We start from the raw sequence: 20,115 nt of genomic DNA, 5'->3' as shown, positions 1-20,115 counted from the left end.
AAAAAAAAACTTTTATGTGATATTCCCTGAACATACATCTTCAAATCGTTTGGTGTTTATATTCTGAACAACAGGATAAGTTATGAGTTGTACTTGCTGTAAGAACTGCCATGATGCAGCGGCATAACACTATGAATTTCTACATGTGAGCTCTATAGTTCACTCAAATGTGGGCTTTCTTCAAGCACATCAAGCACCACAGCCAGACACATGCCTCAATAAATAAACAATAATATGGGAATTGAGTTCTAAAGAGGTATTTATTTCATGAAGCAAAAAGTGCCATTCTCAAAATATCTACACATAGAAATGTACACAATAAGCAACCCATTAAAAAACAGAAACAGTTTGTGCTTTCAACTAAAATACAAATTCCTCATTTTTTGAGGTGTGGGAGAACCTTAAATCAAACTATTATATGCTCTATTTATTAGAAAAGCTCCCATGTCCAGGCATCCATGATAGTCTGGCTATGGGAGAAGGCTCTTATAGGGTGTCAGCCATCGCACCATGTAGTCCCTGCAAAACCACATTCATCTACATTATTTCCAACATCCTTCTTCTCTGACAGTCATATGTGTTTAGAGATACCTGAATACATGCATGTAGCTTTAGTGAAACATATGACTCACCTGTTGAATTTCTGTTTCTTTCTCTTTTGGAACTCGGTTTCGTCCACTGTCCACACCGCACCTTTCCCTCCCTCCACGCGCACAAAGCACTTGTGCAAGCTCAGATTGTGACGGACCGCATTCTGTTGGAGCAGTGCGCAGCGGTTAGATCAAGTATGTATATAGAAACTACGAAAACAACTACAGAAACTCCAAATCATTTTCACATACCCCCCCAAAAAAAATCCCAGTTACATCCTCACTTGCTGATATAGTGATCAAACAAAATACCAAAAAAGGAGCCGCAGTACCAAGGTACCGATTCACTGACTCATTTGAATCCCTGAGTTTCAATAACGATCTTAGTCACTGCACTACAAAAACTCCTCATTTAACCAAATGTTATTAATCTTATATTAAGATCAAACATCTAGTTGGTATTGTTTTTAGTATAAAAAGACTTACCAAGTGCTTTCTCCTTTGATCATTTTCACTTAATTTAATAAGAATTTGACTTTGCACTGGCAGCCAAATTCCACAGTTAGTGAAACCTTACTTTCAAGGAGCAAAACATCAGCCCAGCTCTGCACAACTAAGCACATTGACAGCCTCACACTTTTTGCAAAACGCTACACACATTGATTTACAATAAATACATTTCTCTACTTTAAATATCAGATAATGTCTCCTCTTTGCAATTTCAAGGTACTACATACACAGCCATGAAGCAATTGAAGCCATTAATGAAGCCATGAAGCAATTGATCAAACAACTATCGGTGTAAAGACACTTAGGAGCATATCTGTAAACTCAACAATCAGGCCTAAACACTGGGCAACAGGTGAGCCCTTGATGACAACATAAATTGAAGGCAATGTAGCACAGAGAGGAATAGGAAGAGACACTGTTTTGCAAAAAGTGTTATGAAATTGAAAACTGGGTCAAAGGCAGTATGGTTTTGCAAATTTGGACTGGGGTCATGTGTTTGAGTGACATGTTTTAAAATTGTGTGTAAGCAATTGAAAAAACTGTAGTGTTTTGAAAAAAGTCCTCAATGTACAAGTCTGATGTGTGTCATTTTTGTACTCTAAATTATTTACTTACTTGAACAATATTTCTGGAAAGAAAAACCAAGCATACACCATATCTTAGTAAAATGTGTTTTGCAATAGTACAGTAGTGTTTATCTAATTAAACACCATCAGATCATATGATGGATGTGTTTGTGATATGACAACAAAATAGAGTTTTGATAAATAATTGTATAGTTTTGATGGAAGTGTTTCATTTCACGAAAGATCTAAGAGATTCTGCTACCTAGGTGTGGTGTTGTGTTAATTGTGTGTAGTGTTTAAAAAAAAAAAAAATGGGCCCTGTTTTCAAAATTGTGCCTAAGCAATAAAAAAAACTGTATTAAATTAAGTCCAATTATTTGATGAGAAAGCGCAAGCTAAGTCTCTTTATACTAAAAACAATACCAACTGGATTTTTTAAATCTTCATAGATTAATTAGACTTGGGGCCAGGGGCGCAGGAGGCACGGGGGACGTGGGGGATATGTCCCCCGCAGTGCTGAAGAGACGGCCGTCGTCCCCCTCACTTTTGATAAGGAAAAAAAGCCTTTGGTTTGCGCTAACTATGTAAAACTCCCCATTAACAGCATCACATCACTAACCACAGCCATCTACAGTACTGTAAGACTGCACAAGATTCAATTATTACGGCACTGACGAGAGTCTAAAGCGAAAAGCGAATACAGCACTGCTATTTTGAAGGGGCACTGTCACAAAATGTAAGCAGCCCTTAGTGACAAATCCCAGGAAACTATTAGTCTGCAGAATGAATATGTGTTGCTTTTTTCAGGCTATATTTCCAATTGTAACCCCTTGTCAGTCAATAGTGAAAGTAAATAACTAAGTGTAAAACTGTTTTGTCGTTGCCAATGAGACCACGGCAAAGTTAGTTTAAGTTTGGATAAGTTTAAATAATAGGCGAGTGCAGATGCACTCTGCTAGTCACACACATGTTTTAATAAAGCAAGTAAGTGGAATCCTGGTGTTGCATACACGGTTTCACATGCAAGCAGTTTTCTTCTGACTGTTACAGTAAAATACCGATGCGCTGTTTGATGTCGCACTCCTTGCTCTTAAAGGGAATGACAGATGTCACTTTCATTGGTTTAATGGATGTCACACCCAAAACACACCCATAACTGATTAGGAAACATAAGAAAAACCCTTTTGAACAACCCTTTTTACGCCGTCAAGATAGCGTTTTTGGACTGGCAACACCCTACACATATTTAAACCATACATTTCAGACCGTGCATTTCAGATCAACAGTTTTTCACAATTGCTAAAAACACAGGTTTTTTGAAACCTTCCACCCTTTCTGAAAACTGTAAACACAAACCCCAAATCTCAAACTACAGTACATTCACAAAACCTCTGACAACCTCTGCAAAACTGAACAATCGCCTCAAAGTAGTTGAACCTGTGCTCAAAACCGAACATCATCTTCAGATCATCTCACAAACACTACTGAGCAGTCATTAGACACTACTACTCTAGCACCAGGAGAAATTTTCATTGTTTACAACACAGTAAATGCATTTTACATCCAAAAAAAGAAACAAAGCAAAAAGATTTAATAACTCAGAGGATTCAACATTTACTGTAAATCCAGTAAAAACAAAGTATTAAGAATGGGGGTTTGTGTTTACTGTTTTGAGAAAAGGGTGGAAGGTTTCAAAATATGTGTTTTAGCAATTGTGAAAAACTGTATATCGGAAAAGACAGGCATTTCAGTAGTGTAAATGAGACATACATTGCCGTCTACAGCCTACAAAGTACTCTGAATTCCTCACTAATAGTTTCTGTCCATTGTTGATATGAACATGCACTGTTCAGCAACCTGTTCACATTCTGAACTAGCTTATATTGGTTGCGTCACATCACTTGAAACAAGTGTGATGAATTTTGAGTCCGTAAGGCCAGAAATGTAGATACCTAAAACAGTGGAGGTCTCATGTTGACAAAAGCCATTGTAATCAACAGCAGCCCCATTTATAAATACACTGAACTAAAAAGTCTCTGGTTTTAGCTTTAGCTGCCATTTGGTCTCTGCTCTTGTTACCCTGCTGAGAGCTTAACTCAGTCCTGGGCCTGTCATGGACCACAGGAAAATACCTGAACTCTAAGTATATTTGTCAAAGGAGAAATTATAATCTGCTCATGTTTGATATCATTTTAAGTAAGTAAGTAAGTAAGTATAAGTATACTCTTTTGATCCCGTGAGGGAAATTTGGTATCTGCATTTATCCCAATCCGTGAATTAGTGAAACACACTCAGCACACAGTGAAGTGAAGCACACACTAATCCCGGCGCAGTGAGCTGCCTGCAACAACAGCGGTGCTCGGGGAGCAGTGAGGGGTTAGGTGCCTTGCTCAAGGGCACTTCAGCCATGCCTACTGGTCGGGGTTCGAACCGGCAACCCATTCTCCACCCTACAAGTCCGAAGCGCTAACCAGTAGGCCACGGCTGCCCCCATTTTAATGTCCTACTGTTCATACACCTTCAAACCTGAGCTCACCCGTGAGCTGCGCTTTATGCCGTCTCCTTTCAGTGGTGAGTCCGACGTGATCTCATATCGCGGTTCTCCTTTCAAGTCGTTGTGTTTAATGTATGGCATTTGTGCTTTCTTTGTGTTTACATTTTGCCACTTGTGGTTACCATTATGCATCACAAGTGCATCACCATGCAAAATGTGTTTTATTGCATGAGAATGTGTTTGGAGTTTTGCAAAAAGAGTCTATGAGATCTGTAAATTGTGTTTTATGGTTTAGTGTTTTAGACAAGCAGTTTGTTGCAGTGTGTGTGTGTATGTTACGTCCCTAGCTGTTTTGTGTTCCTGCTGTCTCTCTGTATTTTTCAGACACTCCAGCAGGGGGCTTAATTGCTGGACCAGCCCTATAAAAGGGGTTGGTTGACGTCACTCCAGGGGGGCCGGCTGTTTTTTGGTTCCTCGCAGAACGCCACAGCTGCCACGCCACGCTTTGTTCTCCGCTTTCGCCCACACTACGTCCAGGTCTCCAGTCCCTCTCAGGGGGTCGTTTCCAGAAAGCATCGTTTGCTAGCTTGCGTCGCAACCTTGGTAGTACGCTCCATCGTTCTTGGATTTGGTGTTTCTAGAAAGGGTAGTTCGAACTCTCAATCGCAAACAAGGACGCAAAGTTTGGTCGTTTGAACTACTGCCCCTAGGCAGTCGCACTTGTGTCGTTCCTTGGTAGTTCCTGTTGGTGTCCGGAGCGCCTAACCAAAAATCACAACCGCCTAACCAAAATTTGCGAAGTGGATGTTTATCTCGTGACTCAATGATTGATCTATCCTGTAGCTTAATTTTGATTAAGACACTGCTCCTCTACTGGGCTCATTCTTGCTATTTATGTTAATTAAAGTATTGCCTTGATTTTAGTATTATAATCTTCACAGTCCCTAACAGCAGCAGTGTTAAATGGTGTAGTGGCTAAATCAGATGACTTATTATCCCAACGTTGTAGGTTCGATTTTCTTATGATGTGAGATTGTCCTCTTGCTTCTCGCTACCTGCAGGTGAACTAGTGTGACACGTAGATTCAATTGTTTTTGACTGATGTATTGTACCTATGGTCTCTCGATGTAGAGTAACTATATGTAACTATATACATAAATATGTATGGTCAAAACCTATTGTTGTGTCTCGTAGGCCTACTTTTACTCAGAGATGAAAAGAAGAGATAGGATGCGAACTCCGGCCGAGCGCGCAGTGCACCAACGCGCTGCCGTTAAGCCACGAGACAGTTAATAACCTATGGGATACCCAGGTATTTGTCCAGGCTATATATTTTTTCCAACACAGATATATAACACAAATAATGACTCATATTGGTCTGCTTAAGTTAACTGTTTTCTATGCTTGCAATAGGTTTAGGTTTTGGCTGATGGCAATGACAATACCAGCATTAATCACTCGGTTTAGATTAGAACCATGTCGACATAGGCCGTGACAGAACATTTCTAGGGGGTGGGGTATTACACGTTGCCACTGTTTCCACCAATGATATGTATCGCTGCATCATCAACAACGCTGTTGGAACTATGGTGTTCGAACGTCGGAGGTAGCGAATTGCGACACAGGTACGATGCTTTCTGGAAACAGGTGTAACAGTGTCGTTGTTTGGTCGCAAGATTCGTCGTACCATTGTGGTTGAGCAACGTCGTTGCTAACTTTTCTAGAAATGACCCCCAGAGTGAGAGTCTGGGAGAGAGGCCTGGAAATTGGGTGGCTTCGTTTTTGGCCGCCTTCACTTGCTATTTGTTTAGAACATTGCTTTTTGCATTAATTTATGTCCTAGTTTAATTATAATAAATTATTGATTATTTTCAAATGTATGTTGTCTGCTGTATTTTGCCCTTGCTTTATTTAGCTTTGTTATAGTTCCCTGACCCTAGCAGGGGGCACAACAAAATGAGGGCTCGTCCGAGTCGATTTTTGATAAACTTTTGGGGGGCTCAGCCACTTTTGAATAGGCCTTTTTTCGTAGTTTTGAATGTGCATCCGTCCGCTTTTTTCTGTGACTCTAACTCTGTTTTACATGCGCTCTGTAACTGAGAAACGCTGGTAAATTAGCTTTTTGATATATTTATTGGATAACGTCTTAGTATACTGTCAGTATTTTTTGTAAGCGTCTTTGTCGGGCTAGACAAAGGACGTTGTTTTCGTGGCGTGCTGTGCTTGATTCGTCAAACCCATCTTTCGGGTTATTTCTGAATTTCCCTCTTTCCTTTGTTCGTGAGCCTTCGATTTGGTGGTGGAGGGGAAAATAAATTTAGTAAAGGCCCATTTGATAAATATCTTGTGACTATGTGAGTCCGGCCTACTGCGTCTTGTTAATCTGGCTATCACAGAAGTTGATTATTCGTTAAAAAAATATCCTTTGATTTTGCTTGCACTGTGTCTAAGTTAAAATGTCTGTGGTAGAGCAGTTTATTCAGAGTCCTTCAGAGGTCTTGTTGCAGAATTGTACGAAAGACCAGTTAGTTGAGATTACAGACCGGTATTCTATTAGCCTTACATCGGAACACAAGAAACTTAAGGAAACACTTTTGAAGGCAGTAGTTGACGGCCTGATAGCTAAGGAGATTTTTCCTGCTCAAACTGCAGTTTGAGGCAGCGAAGTTACGTGCAGACCGAAAGAGTAGAGTAGTCCAGGAAAAAGAGATTGCCAAAGAAATTGAACTTAAGAAGTTACAAGTTCAGTTGGAGTTGAGGAAATTAGAACTAGATGCGCAGGAAAAGCAGGCACAGCGTGACTATCAACACCAGTGCGACGAGCGCAATTTTGCTTTACGCAAGCGTGAGCTAGAGCTGGCGGAGAAAAGACTTACCGTCCCTCCACCAGTGCGTTCCGCCTATCCATCGCATAGCTTGCGGCCTTCTACTTCTCCTGTTCGTGTCTCTTCGGCTCCTTCGAGTTCTTATGTCGGTGTCTCTTATTCAGCTGCTGCTACTTCGGGTGGCGATTCTGATGCGCCTCCGCTTGATGGTGTAACTGGAGATTATGTTACTAATGTTTCGTCTGTACCATCGCCTGACATCGGTGGTGATCCTCTTGCTCCTGTTTCGCCTGTTCGACCACCAGCCCAACCTTTCGATGTTAGCCGTAACATTCGCATGGTACCACCATTCAATGAACGTGAAGTTGAGGTGTATTTCACGCATTTTGAAAGAGTTGCGGTAACCTTACAGTGGCCAGTTGAAGTCTGGACTTTGCAGACTGTGCTTAGTGGCAAAGCACAAGCTGTATATTCGGCCCTTAGTCTTCAGCAAAGTTCTGACTATAATGCAGTAAAAACGGCAATTTTACATGCATACGAGTTGGTACCCGAAGCCTACAGACAAAAGTTTAGGACTCTTAAAAAAACTGATGAACTTACGTTTGTAGAGTTTGCTAGAGAGAAGGGGGGAATATTTGATCGGTGGTGTAATGCGATCAATGCACACACGAAAGAAGATCTTAGAGAAATTATTTTGTTAGAAGAGTTTAAGAATTGTATTCCAGACGCAGTAGCGATGTATTTAAATGACCAAAAAGTGACAACACTGGAGCATGCTGCTGTCTGTTCTGATGAATTTGTGTTATCGCACAAAAATTATTTTCTTTTCTTCTCCTCCTCCTCCTCGTCGTCGATATTCAGCTCAGCCTTCCAGTCCGAGGCAAAGCTGGAGAAATTCAGAGTTCAGTAGGCCTAGGCCTAAGTCACCTCCGGAAAGTGAGTCTCGTGAATGCTACTACTGCCATGAGGTTGGTCACCTCATTGCGGTATGCCCGGTCCTGGAAAGGAACAATTTCTTCTCCAAAGCGGAAGAATGCGAAAAGTGCTGGCCTTGTGCGCACTGTAAATTCAGAACATTCATACTGGGAATTAGAGTCCAATTTGATCCGTTCGTCTTTGAAGGAATGGTGTCTCTCTCGGGGCGGGAGAGGGACAGTCTTCCGATCAAGATTGAGAGATACCGGTTCAGCTCAGAGTTTTATTGTTGCATCTACTTTACCCTTCTCTGAGAAAAGTTACCTTGGCTCTGACGTTTTAGTACAAGGAATTGAAATGGGAATGTTAAAAGTTCCGTTGCACACTGTTCATGTTAAGAGTGATTTGATTTCTGGGTTTGTTAACGTGGCCGTTTGTTCTCAGCTGCCAATGAACAGTATTCAGTTTCTTGTTGGAAATGACCTCGCACATGAGAAAGTTGCTCCTCAGGTAATTTCGAAACCTTCTGAACACACCGAAGTAGACTCCGGTTTATCTGACGTTTGTCCAGGGTGTGTAGTTGCTCGAACTCAAGCATGCAAGTCATGTTTTGACTTGTGTGATTCGTTTATGGCACTTGAGAATCCCATTGTGTGTTCTTCCAGTTCAGCGCGTCGGCCGCTGTCCACGGCCGATGGTGCTGAAATTCGTAAACCATCCCGGTCGCTGTCCACGCACAGTGGTGCTGAAATTTCAAACTCTGCTCTACCTTTGCCTGTTGACAGAGATTTGATAATGCGTGTGAGTCCAGTGCCTGTTGCTCCTGTAGTTTCCTCCTACTCTCTACAGGAGGATGGACTGAGTTTTTGTGATGTGCCTGTTTTGTGTCTCCGCCTTCCGAATTCAGGGAGTTTGGAAGATTTGCCTTGTTGTCTGCCATTTGCCAGGTTCGTGTGCAAAGGATGTCCAGAGGTTGCTAGAATCCTGTCTGGCTTTTTCTCAGATGATACCTTGTGGACTTATGTCCTTTGTCACAACATCAATCGCTATACCTGGAAACTTTAACCTGGAGATACGGTACAAGGGGGGTAATACTACAGACACTACAGAAGCAGACATTACCTTGCTCTTATCAGTAAGAGAATTTTGTGTTTGAAATTTCTGTGTTTTGTTCGTTTTACATACTGGGTTGTTTGATCAACATCATATGTTGATTTTTAGTGGTGGGGGTGTTACGTCCCTAGCTGTTTTGTGTTCCTGCTGTCTCTCTGTATTTTTCAGACACTCCAGCAGGGGGCTTAATTGCTGGACCAGCCCTATAAAAGGAGCTGGTTGACGTAACTCCAGGGGGGGCCGGCTCGTTTTTTGGTTCCTCGCAGAACGCCACCGCTGCCACGCCACGCTTTGTTCTCCGCTTTCGCCCACACTACGTCCAGGTCTCCAGTCCCTCTCAGAGTGAGAGTCTGGAAGAGAGGCCTGGAAATTGGGTGGCTTTGTTTTTGGCCTTCTGGCCTTCACTTGCTATTTGTTTAGAACATTGCTTTTTGCATTAATTTATGTCCTAGTTTAATTATAATAAATTATTGATTATTTTCAAATTTATCCACCGTTGTCTGCTGTATTTTGCCCTTGCTTTATTTAGCTTTGTTACAGTTCCTTGACCCTAGCAGGGGGCATAACAGTGTGTGTGTGCCAGGTGTACCTTCCAGGCTGAATTGTTGTGTCTGAAGTAGAGGAACATTTGCATGAACCAATTATAGATCTCGTTGAGAGTCCGCTGTTTCTCAGGAGCCTCCAGGATTGACTGGAAACACACGTAAAACACAGGAGAGGCGTCACATTAGCACCCTCCTAAACGAAACTGTCAAATGACTAATGACAACGTGCAGATTATGTGTTATGACCTTTATAACAGATCTGACTAGATCAGATGACTAACCCATCGTATTAAGCAAGCGTAGGTGTATGGAGGTCGGATATTGGCACATTTGTAAACATCAAAGCTGGAAAGCATATCTGGGGGGAAAAATGCACAGTTGTCAGTGGATTAACAAGTGTGGCATGAATGGCTCTCTCCAAGCCAGAAAACGAGTGATCATATAGTGGCGGTGTGTGACAGAGCCACCAGGTGTACATCAGATCTATCTGGTCTGGTCATTTATCCAGGCAGAACAGTGGGCGGTACCTGGCAGCAGGTGTGGGAGGGGAGTGTGCCATAATTTTGGAAGCCCCCGGTCCACTGGCTCCTCGCTGGCACACTCTGGCACTCCATATGCCCCCTCTGGGTCGGCCTCTCTCTCTGCCAGGCTGGCAGGCAGGGCAGAGCTGGCATTCTGCACAGGATTGCACCAAAACAGGTTATTCACTCATTCAGTCAGTGTTGTGTAAACAAAAAGGCTTTTACATAGGTTTGATATTTGACTTGACATTGAAGAAATACACAAAAATATTATTCTGTCAGCAATGCTAAAAGGATTTTTTTTTTTTAAAGAAGTGACATTTATACTGATTCATAAATGCTCACATGAATACAGTACAATCATAAGAACTACAGTATAACTACAGATGCAATGTTTGTGTATAAGTCTGTTGTTATAGTGGTGTACACTAGGCAAGATGATCCAGTTACTCACCGAGGTTGTTGATCTTGGGTCAGATAGGTTGAGGTGACGCTCCATGGCTTGAAGTTTCTGTTTCTCCAGCATCAACTTAGAACACAGGTCACCGTAAAACATTCACATCCCGTTTGACAAACGTGACACTTTTACACAACATTACAAACAAACAAACACAGTGACCGCACGGATAGACAGGCCTACTTTTTGGACTTTAACCGTTGTCTTGTTCTGAGATCCTTTGTCATGGTAAAATGCAAAGCATAGCATTATGTATAGCATATGATTATGCAGGTCAGAAGCCACTCTATGAAACCTAACCTGGATCTCCATGCGCTGCACCAGATCTCGCTGTACCTTCCATTGCGCGCTACCTTTGACATCGAAAGTGTGGTCACTGTCAAGGTGCCTGGCAAATTTGAGAGAGAGAACGGTACAGTGGCACAGTTCTCGTTAGAGTGTTACAAACTTACAGTATTTACATACCGGTATTACAAGTATTTCACCTCAGTGCAATTCACAACAAGATGACCGCAAATGCGTTTGCATATACGTTTGCATAAATACGTTATTGTTGTTGTTCATGATGATGTATGCAGTTGTTATGGAAATCCCGGTGTAACCGTGTAACTTACATTAGGAAATCTGCATAGTCTTCAAATTTCTCTTCACATCCTGGCCATTGACAGAGTCCGTTGACATAAAGTGGACTTTGGTTTTCTGAAGACTGGAAACACCTGTGCAAGAGAAGATATCAGGCTATGGATAAAATCATCACTGTATGCCTGCTGAGGCTTACAAACTGGACGTTACCGACTAAAGCATTTCACTTACTCACTCACTGCGTTGTCAGGTAGGCTACACTAAGACATTATCTGACCCAGAATCACAATTTGACAAAGTATGTACTTGTGAAGTGTGCAAGCCTTAGATCTTCTTTGTTGGCTGAGTATCCAGGACTGGGCTGTTTCCCCAGCACATTTAGACGGCTGTCCGACTGATGTTGTGAGGAAACGTCTGACCACGTGAAAATTCTCATCTGGAAATGAGTCTGACCATCTTGGCTGATCTAAAAAATGTAGGTTTGTTATTCATATTGCATTATAATACATAGATGTAGGTGCATGTATCTATCAAGTAAAAGCTCTTTATATAGCCTATACAGTACAAAGCCATCGTAAATTTGAAAGAGCTCTTGAAATCAGTGGTAATCAGTGTTAGGGAGATTATGGGCTTTGTCTTGACGATCAGAAACAGATGGTCAGAGGAAATACCACATTCGGGGTGGTTTTGTTATAAAGCGCCGGGCGCTACACGCAAAAAGGTTGTTCTTATGTTTCTTAATCAGTCATGGGTGTGTTTTGGGCGTAACATCCTTTAAACCAATGAGAAGGACATCTGTCATTCCCTTTAACAGCAAGAAGCGTAACTTCAAACAGCGCATTGGTATTTTGATAGTCAGCGGGCATTTGAAGGAATCTGTTTGCACTCGAGACCGTATGGAACAGGGCCCAGTTCCCCAAAAGCATCTTAAGCCTAAGAGCGTCGTAAATTCCCTCTTACGAAAGTCTTAAGATTTGCCGACTGTTTCCCGAAACCATTGTTGCTTAAGAACATTGTGAAAACACTCGTAGATCTACGAGTGCTCCAGAGTTCTCGTAACCGGCTAAGAGCGTCTTAACAGTACTTCTCACTGAGGTCACCAACAAGACATACAGAGGAATTACAACTTAGAATACATAATCCAACGTCCGTTCCCATTCTTTATTGTGTTTACCTGTGATGAATCAGATTTTAGCGTGACAATTAAATAGCATAGCCTACATTTAATGGTCATAATAATGTGATGAAAAGCGGACAAAAATGCAATCAAGTTATGAAACGAGACGTTGCCAGAATAGGTTGCCATTATCTTTGCTAAGTGAAAGCTATATTTTATTAGGCCTATGAGGTAAAAAGCAGAGAAAGAAACATGTGGTTTAGTCTGTAGGCTACTGCATCAGAATCTACACATTTCCTAATTTTCTTACTGGACTTCTTTCTTCTTCAAATGTGATCTTAAGTGACACCGCGAAAATGTATTGCATGGTGCAGAACAATCTAATCTTAAATAATTACAATTATTTATGTCTGTGTGTGGTATATAACCTACTTGGGATGCTTAAATGCAGATGTCAAAGTGTTACTATTTTCGTATTGATGTGAATTAATGTGTAGATCCGAAGTTTAAACGGTAGGCCTAGCTGTGACGTGCAGTCACCTGACATCACCATCAAATCAGAGGATATTTCAGAACTATTAACGTGGACAGCTCCCCCTAAGAGCATCTTAAGAGCAGTGCACGCGCGTTCACGCTACGAGCATGTTCGGGAAACAGTCGGAAAAACCAAACCAACGATCATAAGATGAATCGTAGAAAACTCTCTTAAGAGCGTGTCTCCGTCATTATCGGGAAACTGGGCCCAGGTATTTCACTAAACCATACTTTACTAAAACCTTTTTGTGACTAGCAGAATATAGCCTACATGCATCTGCACTCGTCTATTATTTGAACTCATAGGCAAAGTGAAACTAACTGTGGTCTCATAGTCAATGACAAAATAGTTCTACACAGTTAATTACTTTCACTACTGTATTGACTGACAAGGGGTTACCATTGAAAACATAGCCTGAAAAAAGCAACAACTACCCCAATAATGTTCCAATGACTGAATAAAAACCCTAAGGACATGTATCCTGCAGAGGAGCTGCTGCTTACATCTCGTGCATCTTCAGCTGTGCTTTATATGCGCCATTCGCTATAGACAAGGTTTTTCTTGGTCAGTGGCTTAATGATTTTTAGAGGGTATAAGTTAGCGATTTTTGGATCATGCCAGACCACACCTTCTGCCACACCCCTGGGCTCAAGGCTTAATAAAAGTGAAGCGCATGATGCAAAATTCGCCACTGACTGAGTGTAAGATAAGAATAAGCTTCACGTCACGATAACAATAATCTTTGTGCCGTGTTTCTGATCGTCAAAATAGAGCCCAATGTGTGGGATGAAGAATTTCTAAAGTACCAATGTACCAAGCACATGTGATGTGGGTGGGTGAGATATATTTGTTGATATTTTTTTATTTGTTTATATTTGAATTACATTTGTTGACATATAAAAAGACTTTAGAAGACTAAAGACTCTAGAAAAAAGAAGACAAAATAAAATGATATGTATAAAAATCATATTAATAGTTATGATCTAATGATATTTTGGCACACACCTTGTTGCAGTGGATGAGGAGGTCGTCTTAGGACTGAGGGTCTACTCTGAGTGACCGTGGGGGTCAGTGACGCCAGCTGCACAAGCTGTTTTCCCACCTCCTCACTGGAGCACTGGTAAAAACAACAACAATGTGCCATCAACAGGCCAAGCCCTCATACTATACAATCCTTTGGACCACTATACGGGAAAGATAAAGAGTCACTGTTAGGGCCTACAACAGACCCATGACCTTGCAGTACCAGTTTGAGGTCAATGAGTGTTGCTGGGTACTATCATCAGCCATGATTCAGCTCTGGAACCAACTTCCGGATGACATAAAAAATGCCCCAACTATAGCCAGTTTCAAATCTACAGTAAACTTAAAACCAAACTGTTCTCAGATGCTTTCTGCTAACTGATTAAATGCACTTCCGTTAATCAGATGCACTGTCTTTTAATTATTCTACTTTGTGTCTTTAATGTCTTTTAATAATTGTACTTTCTGAACTTCACTTTTTAAGCATTTTTTTTTACTTTTATCGGCTATAATTCTTTGCTTTGCGTTTGTGTACAGTACATTGAATTAACTCTGTGTATAAAATGCACTTAATAAACTTGCCTTTGCTTTGCCTTGCCTACTTGCCCTCACCTGTGAGGACGTGGATGCCTCACTTTTCCATTTCTGATTTACTTTTGTGCTCCCTCATTTAGCACAGCAGTACTTAGCTGTTCTACCGGCAGTCACACATGTGTTTAACCCATTCGCGCTGGATGCTGCATGACGCAACATTGACCCTCCCGCTGGATGCTGCGTAGCGCAACATTGACCCTCCCGCTGGATGCTGCGTAGCGCAGCATGCTTTTTATGTCATGTTTCTAGGTGCTACAGAGGCTTAGATATTAAATTTTGGTAAACGTTGACAATTTTTAGTATGTTTTCAGAAAACCCTCAGGAAATAAGGTTATTTAGTCTAGAATGCCATAGGATTCTATAGGCGTTTTTAGCAGGCATTTTAGGAGTAAATGGGTTAATACTTCACTCAGTTCTGGAATAGTTCCTTCTTCTTTTAAACTGGCAAGGGTTATACCTTTGCTAAAGAAAAGTACACTTAATCCAACTGATGTGAAGAACTACAGACCTGTCTCCCTTCTTTCTTTCTTGTCAAAGGTTTTGGAGAAAGTGGTCTTCAAGCAAGTATGTGACTTCCTTTATCAGAATAACTTACTACAGTAGACCCTATACAGTCTGGTTTCAAGAGTGGTCATTCAACTAAAACTGCTCTTCTGTCTGTGACTGAAGCATTGAGAGTAGCTAAGTCCTCTGCTCAGTCATCAGTATTAATTCTACTAGATTTATCTGCAGCCTTTGATACTGTTAACCATCACATTCTCCTTTCTATACTATCTGAACTGCGAATTTCTGGGAAAGCTCTTGACTGGTTTGAATCCTACCTTAAAGGCATGGGCGGATTATGAACCTTCGGGCCCCTGGGCCCAGATGTATTAAGGGCTCCTCACTAATAGTCGCATATGTGGGAGGGGGGGTTTGGGGGTCCTCTGCCAGAAAATGTTTAATTTGTTTAATGTGATTTCCTGTATTTTGGTGCATTTTGGGGATGGGCAATACTAAATTCAATCAGATTCATAGCCTACATCCTGATTTGTTGATATTGAGGCAATGATTCCATGCAAAGGCTTGGGCTTCAGGGCCCCCTGACCTCTTGGGCCCCTGGGCCTGGGCCCGGTAGGCCCGTGCAGTAATCCATCCCTGCTTAAAGGGCGTTCTTTCTGCGTGTTTTAGCAGGGACCTCACCACAGGTGTGCTGGATCAGTATTAGGGCCCCTGCTTTTCTCCATTTACACCACTAGGTGAGACCATTCACTCCCATGGATTTGACTCACTGCTATGCGGACACTCAACTTTACCTAACTTTACCTACCTATTCTCTTTAATGAAGTCTTATCAACTTTTGACATTCTTTTCTGTTAAATTTTATTTATTGTTTATTGTTTACAGTTACCTGTATACTATGCAGTTTCAGGTATTTTTGGCGACTGTAGAGCTCCCCCTAGAGTCGCGATATATTTTACTCTTGTAAATAGCCTACTTCTGGTGGCTTGTTCCCCCTGTACACAATTAAATGCTTTTGTTGTGAAGGCGAAGGATTAACAACAGGCAAAAACTATATTCAAAGACATGTATCTACTGACAAGGTAATGTTTCATGATTCTTGCGAGATGTCTTCTGGTCGACTATTCTTGAAGTTGCATGGCTGTTTCTCTCATTAGCGACTTGCTACGGCTATACTGTAGCCTATGGCTATGCTAGGTGAACGATTCCCCTATTACAAGTTCGTTTCTCATCAAATTGGCTTTGTAAAGGTTATTAAGGTGCAAATCTTGCATAGTGTACCTTACTGTGCATAGAAAGTTACCTGCTGTAGTAGTAAAGATGTCTGAGCTGACCTGATCAAAGGGCTGGACAGTCTTAACATGAGAGGGGCAGAAATCTGTTGGTAGAATAGACATTAATGTAATTAATGTAAGAATAAAAGTTGCAAACTAATTCCATAAACAGCCTGACATTGTAATTAAGTGTTTTCAGGTTAAACTCCCTCACTGATTTATGTATTAGGCTATAGGGTCCATTTGTCAATTTACATAGAAAGATATCATGAAAAACATCAGTTCCTCAGTTTGTCACATTTAACAACTTGGCCTCTCATCCTTTGATGATATCACTTTAAAGGAACCATATGTAAGATTGTGGCCAAAACTGGTACTGCAATCACTTTCAAATTACTGTAGAACGGTGTATCCCCTCCCCCTCCCCCCTGACTCGAGGTTGCCAACCCAGATGCCGAAACACTACTGACTTTGTGATTAGTAGATAGGTGGAGGGTGGCGCATCAGGCCAAAACACAACATGACATGACAAAACACAACATCAACATCAGTTGAGGGCTGCAACTTCACTTTTTAAATGACAATATCCTGGCCGGACTACTGTTGTCAGTGATATAAGTATTTGAAATTAACATGATTTTTTAATGTCTAGTGACATATCAGGGCCATGTTATGATTAATTGAAATACATTTCTTACATATGGTTCCTTTAACTAACTCCAGACAAAGTGCATCTACCATCCTCCCCACCAATGGCATGCTGCACATAATGCCATGCAGGTACCTGCACTGATGTGGTCATGCCTGTAGTCTGAAGCGAGTGCCTCTGTAGGAGTGCTGGCGATGAACAGAGCACATCTCCGGGCTCATCCTGACACACAAGCGTGGGTTCATCAGAGTTCACACTCCCACGCCGAGACCTCATACTCTCACTTTTTGGTGTTATACTGCAACATTACAAATACACACAAAGGGATTTCTGACTAATATTTCACCACACAACAGTGATATTCCTCTCATATAAAGAGGAAAATGTTCTTCATTGAAGTTTCTTAAAATAGCCTACTTTTTTAGCAAACTAAAACAAAAAAGAATTGCCAACCTCCCCAAACATTTTTTGTCAGAGTTTCGTTTTTTCAGTAACAATGTAAACAAACTTTTAGTGACAATCTGTAAAGGAAGTATGAGACATGGCACAAACATTCATATGTGAAGTGAAGATACAAATATAAGCTGATTTGTCAGTGTTCTGATTCAGTAGTGAGTAAAACAGTAACATTCTTTAATGTCCTTTCTTGCTCAGTGAGAACACACTAGTGGTAGAAAGTTGGAGTGATATTTCTTGGCTGCTCACAGGTGCATGTGTGTGGTTGCGGAGGCTGTGCTTTTGCACTGTTGCACTGACATTACCGCTGCCAAAACCACCAGCTCCATGTGTTCTTTTTTTTCAAGAAACATGCAACCCCCACTTTGATACTTTATCTCCAAAGTTCATTATTTGTATCCTCATGTCTAACAAAAGCAGTTGTTCAATATTACCCTGTCAAAAAAGCTGGGCTGGCACCGGCCATCAAACTTTAAATTTGCAGGAAGAAAAGGAAGAAAATAAAAGCAACAAAGACAAACAGGAAAAATAGTCAGAAGAGAAAGTGCAACACATTTTTGTGGTTGACACAGGCCTCTTTTCATTCACAGAAGAGAGATAAGATTTTCATCTGTGTTCAATCTTTACGGAAACTTTTCCGACTTAAAGTAAACATACTAATAATATGTAGCCAAGTATCTTATAAATTTGATCACTTTTTTAGTGACAATAACAGTCATCTTACATGAAACACACTTTGCATGTATTCAACTGTAAGCACAGCAGAATAACATCTAATAGTTCCTAACTGGCATCAACAGATACGATACTTACAGTAATACTTCATATAACACTTAACATTTATATCTTATTCTTTTATACATTTAAAGCTTATTCTTTATTATTCTATATGTAGTCAACCTTTGTGAATCCTAGATATTGTTCTTTAGCTGAATGCAATTTTATTTTTAGTGTCTTACTTTTTAGCTTTGTAGAGCAAACATCCTTCCGAATGAATTCTAAAACACATATTCTTATCTGTTGCTTTCAGTTTAAACAGTGGAAAATTACGCACAACATCCGTTGCCATTTCCTTTTAATGAACTGCGCTATAGCCTGACTTACACATTTGATAGAATATCATTCAGAAATACTGAATGATAAGTAACTGGTAAGTAACCAGTACGGCCTATGGTCCTTTTTTTAATACAAGTTAAATGGAATGCCTATTCTAATTTAATTAACAATCAGAAATTACCACAGCTTGAATACTAATGTGTCATATATATGAGTTTGTGAGATAATAATTACATACACAAATACATAAAAGACACCTACAGGAGTAACACCATTTTCACTATTCCATTAGACTTTCAACTATTTCACATTTCTATTACTCCTTTGCAAAAACTTTCACATATCCAGCCATTTGTCTCTACATTGCAAAACTAATTTTGACCCAGAGTAATATTAAGACAAGAGGAACTATTCACTGCAGGATGTAATTTGGAATCTATACTACTTTGGGATATACATGCAAATAAAACATATCAAAACAATGATAAATGCATGTAGATGAAACAATGACAAAAATAATAATTTTATTCTGGAATTGTGATATATCAGCCAACAACCCACAACACAAAACCAGCAAGAATATTCCTTGACATAAACAAGTGTATCAAGTAATGAGCTGTGTACTTCTGTTCCAGCTGTTTGATTTAAATCACTGATTGAGCTATTGTTATTATGCCCATAATAAATAACTACTCAAATAATCCACTTTTTGGAGTTGCATCAACTTGATTTGAGCAAAGCGAACAGTCCGAAAGAAAGATAACATTCCATTTTCAAGCTGAGAAGAGCATTTCCCGGCCCACACATACCTTCTCACGTTCCTTTCTGCCCACACAGTCGCCGAGGTGCCGCTGCTCAAGAAAGGTGATGTTGAACTCTACATAGGTGTACAATAAAAGTGATGCTGAAATGGAGGCAGATATATGTACTGCGAAAACTGAACTTGACTGACAGTAGTGGTATATCTACCTGTTCTGAGTGCAGGCACACTCATGACGTATTGTGCGTGCAAGTCTGTAAACTCTACATGCTGTCTAAAGGAAGTGGGTTTGCATGGAATACAATCAAATCACTTGGAAGTGGAAGCTTAGAAGCCCCTGCAATACAATTGTAACTGCACCTACTGTATATCTAAACTCAGCCCTTGTCTGCATGCATATATAATAATAGTGTTATTATATTCACTACAGTTTACGTATGTGTGTTTCAAGTTTATTGGTTAAATGTTATTTTAAATTTAAAAATTATATGACATATCTGACACATTTGACATAAATCTTTATATTTACAAAAATTATCTTTTCAGACGATGCAGCTGTCTCAATCTAAAACATGCAGGTTTTATAAGAAATACAAACCTGGAAATGGATATATAATGAATAATTATATGTTTCTATATGATGGAGTTGCAGATCATAAAATTTCACTCACCACAGGTGTCTTCCTCTAGCCTGATTATATAATCACCCTTAGGCGTATTTATACTGACAGGACAGAGGAAAAAAATTGTTTTTCAATCAAAGTGGGAAATGATCTCAGTGACCGCAAACGACTTCCTCACGCAAACACATTTAGGATAAACAATTTTACATAACTGCAAAAATACATTTTCTGAAAATTCTATGCTAACCTTTTTTATCTTTTATGTGTTTTTCCGAAATGTTTTCGAATTGCTTCACATTGTTTCAATGATTCACATTGCGCGCTCACACACACACACACACACACACACACAGTGTACTGTGACATTAATCTTTTCTGTTTCTGTAACGATTTCTTCGTTTTTCAGTTC

General features: G+C 40.4%; 1 protein-coding gene across 3 annotated transcripts; it reads right to left on the bottom strand.

Annotated features, from left to right (window-relative positions):
• Positions 1 to 241: 241 nt before the first annotated feature.
• Positions 242 to 19,785, bottom strand: foxp3b (forkhead box P3b). 3 transcript variants are annotated; one of them, XM_076276004.1, is made up of 14 exons: positions 19,755 to 19,785; positions 19,133 to 19,200; positions 16,947 to 17,109; positions 16,192 to 16,266; positions 13,776 to 13,887; positions 11,425 to 11,584; positions 11,151 to 11,252; positions 10,837 to 10,924; positions 10,534 to 10,608; positions 10,086 to 10,233; positions 9,840 to 9,916; positions 9,603 to 9,704; positions 633 to 754; positions 242 to 519 (listed from the first exon to the last, which is right to left on the bottom strand). In XM_076276004.1, the coding sequence occupies exons 3-14, from the start codon at positions 17,085 to 17,087 to the stop codon at positions 471 to 473; spliced, it is 1,251 nt and encodes a 416-aa protein (XP_076132119.1). In that variant the 5' UTR covers positions 17,088 to 17,109; positions 19,133 to 19,200; positions 19,755 to 19,785; the 3' UTR covers positions 242 to 470. The 3 variants fall into 3 exon arrangements, with proteins under 3 accessions (XP_076132119.1, XP_076132120.1, XP_076132118.1); XM_076276005.1 differs by lacking the exon at positions 19,755 to 19,785 and adding an exon at positions 19,293 to 19,482; XM_076276003.1 differs by lacking the exon at positions 19,755 to 19,785 and having other exon boundaries at positions 19,133 to 19,286.
• Between the last annotated feature and the right edge of the window lie 330 nt (positions 19,786 to 20,115).

Source organism: Alosa pseudoharengus, unplaced genomic scaffold (assembly GCF_046254945.1).
Source record: "Alosa pseudoharengus isolate Yale_2024_CS ecotype anadromous, Long Island Sound unplaced genomic scaffold, YU_APseudo_1.1 YU_APseudo_1.1_scf_9, whole genome shotgun sequence".
Lineage (NCBI taxonomy): Eukaryota > Metazoa > Chordata > Actinopteri > Clupeiformes > Clupeidae > Alosa > Alosa pseudoharengus.
This window is presented reverse-complemented; position numbering and strand designations above follow the sequence as displayed.

What these genes read in the sequence shown, in the direction of transcription:
- foxp3b (XM_076276004.1), bottom strand. Translation starts at nt 17,087, where the DNA reads ATGAGGTCTCGGCGTGGGAGTGTGAACTCTGATGAACCCACGCTTGTG. An exon ending in TCCTCATCCACTGCAACAAG is followed by an intron (nt 11,585 to 13,775) that starts GTGTGTGCCAAA and finishes TACATTTTTTAG; the next exon opens with ATCAGCCAAGATGGTCAGAC. An exon ending in ACCCAAGATCAACAACCTCG is followed by an intron (nt 10,234 to 10,533) that starts GTGAGTAACTGG and finishes AATCCTGTGCAG; the next exon opens with AATGCCAGCTCTGCCCTGCC.